Genomic DNA, 709 nt, shown 5'->3' with positions numbered 1-709 from the left:
CAGGCAAGGTTTTACAACATGGAAGGCAAAATTGATTCCGGGGTTTTTTTTTTTTTTTAATTTTAGAACAAGAAGGTGGAGAATTACGATCCCGACGTGATCCTGGACGGAAATTACATCACGATAAAGAAAGTGAATGAGTCTCATAGCGGCCTGTATCAATGCCTCGCTGAAGATGGTTCGGAGACGCCGGCGATGGAAGCGATCAACGTCGTTGTGAATTGTAAGTTAATCGCTCATTCGGCTCTTTCGCCGGCATGGCTTTAGCCTGTTTTACATAAGCATATTGATATTAGCGATTAACACGTTCCGCTTTCGCGAGACAGACAAACCTAAGATCGAGGTAGACAGAATAGTCTACAGTGGTGCGGGTATAGAGTCGGAAATTACGTGCAACGTGAGCGCCCATCCCGTGGCATTGGTAATGTGGTATAAAGACGACAAAATACTTACGCAGAAGAAAGGATCGGTAATGATGTATCACAGGATAATACCAAATAGTAACAAGACTAAGCACATTTTAAAAATCTTGCATACTTCGGCACGGGATTTCGGCGAGTACAAGTGTCGTGCAGATAATACCATTGGTCATGTCGTTAGATCTATTATCCTGACAGGTATGATATACTGTTACATAAAGTTATATATAAATATGCATTATAAATTTCTTGCAATGAAATCTCTCTCCAAGAGAGTGAAAATCACCCTT

At 41.0% G+C, this 709-nt stretch overlaps 1 protein-coding gene across 2 annotated transcripts in view; it reads left to right on the top strand.

Annotated features, from left to right (window-relative positions):
• The window catches only part of LOC108756560 (neurotrimin-like), a 73717-nt gene that overhangs the window by 70961 nt on the left and 2047 nt on the right, over positions 1-709 (top strand). For both annotated transcript variants that reach the window (XM_018500454.1, XM_018500453.1), the window contains 2 exons: positions 67-223; positions 327-617. In XM_018500454.1, the coding sequence (XP_018355956.1) occupies positions 67-223; positions 327-617 (448 nt within the window). The remainder of the gene's footprint in view (positions 1-66; positions 224-326; positions 618-709) is intronic.

This window comes from Trachymyrmex septentrionalis, unplaced genomic scaffold (assembly GCF_001594115.1).
Source record: "Trachymyrmex septentrionalis isolate Tsep2-gDNA-1 unplaced genomic scaffold, Tsep1.0 scaffold128, whole genome shotgun sequence".
Taxonomy (NCBI): Eukaryota; Metazoa; Arthropoda; class Insecta; order Hymenoptera; family Formicidae; genus Trachymyrmex; species Trachymyrmex septentrionalis.
Note: the sequence above shows the minus strand (reverse complement) of the source record. Positions and strands in the feature narration are given on the sequence as shown.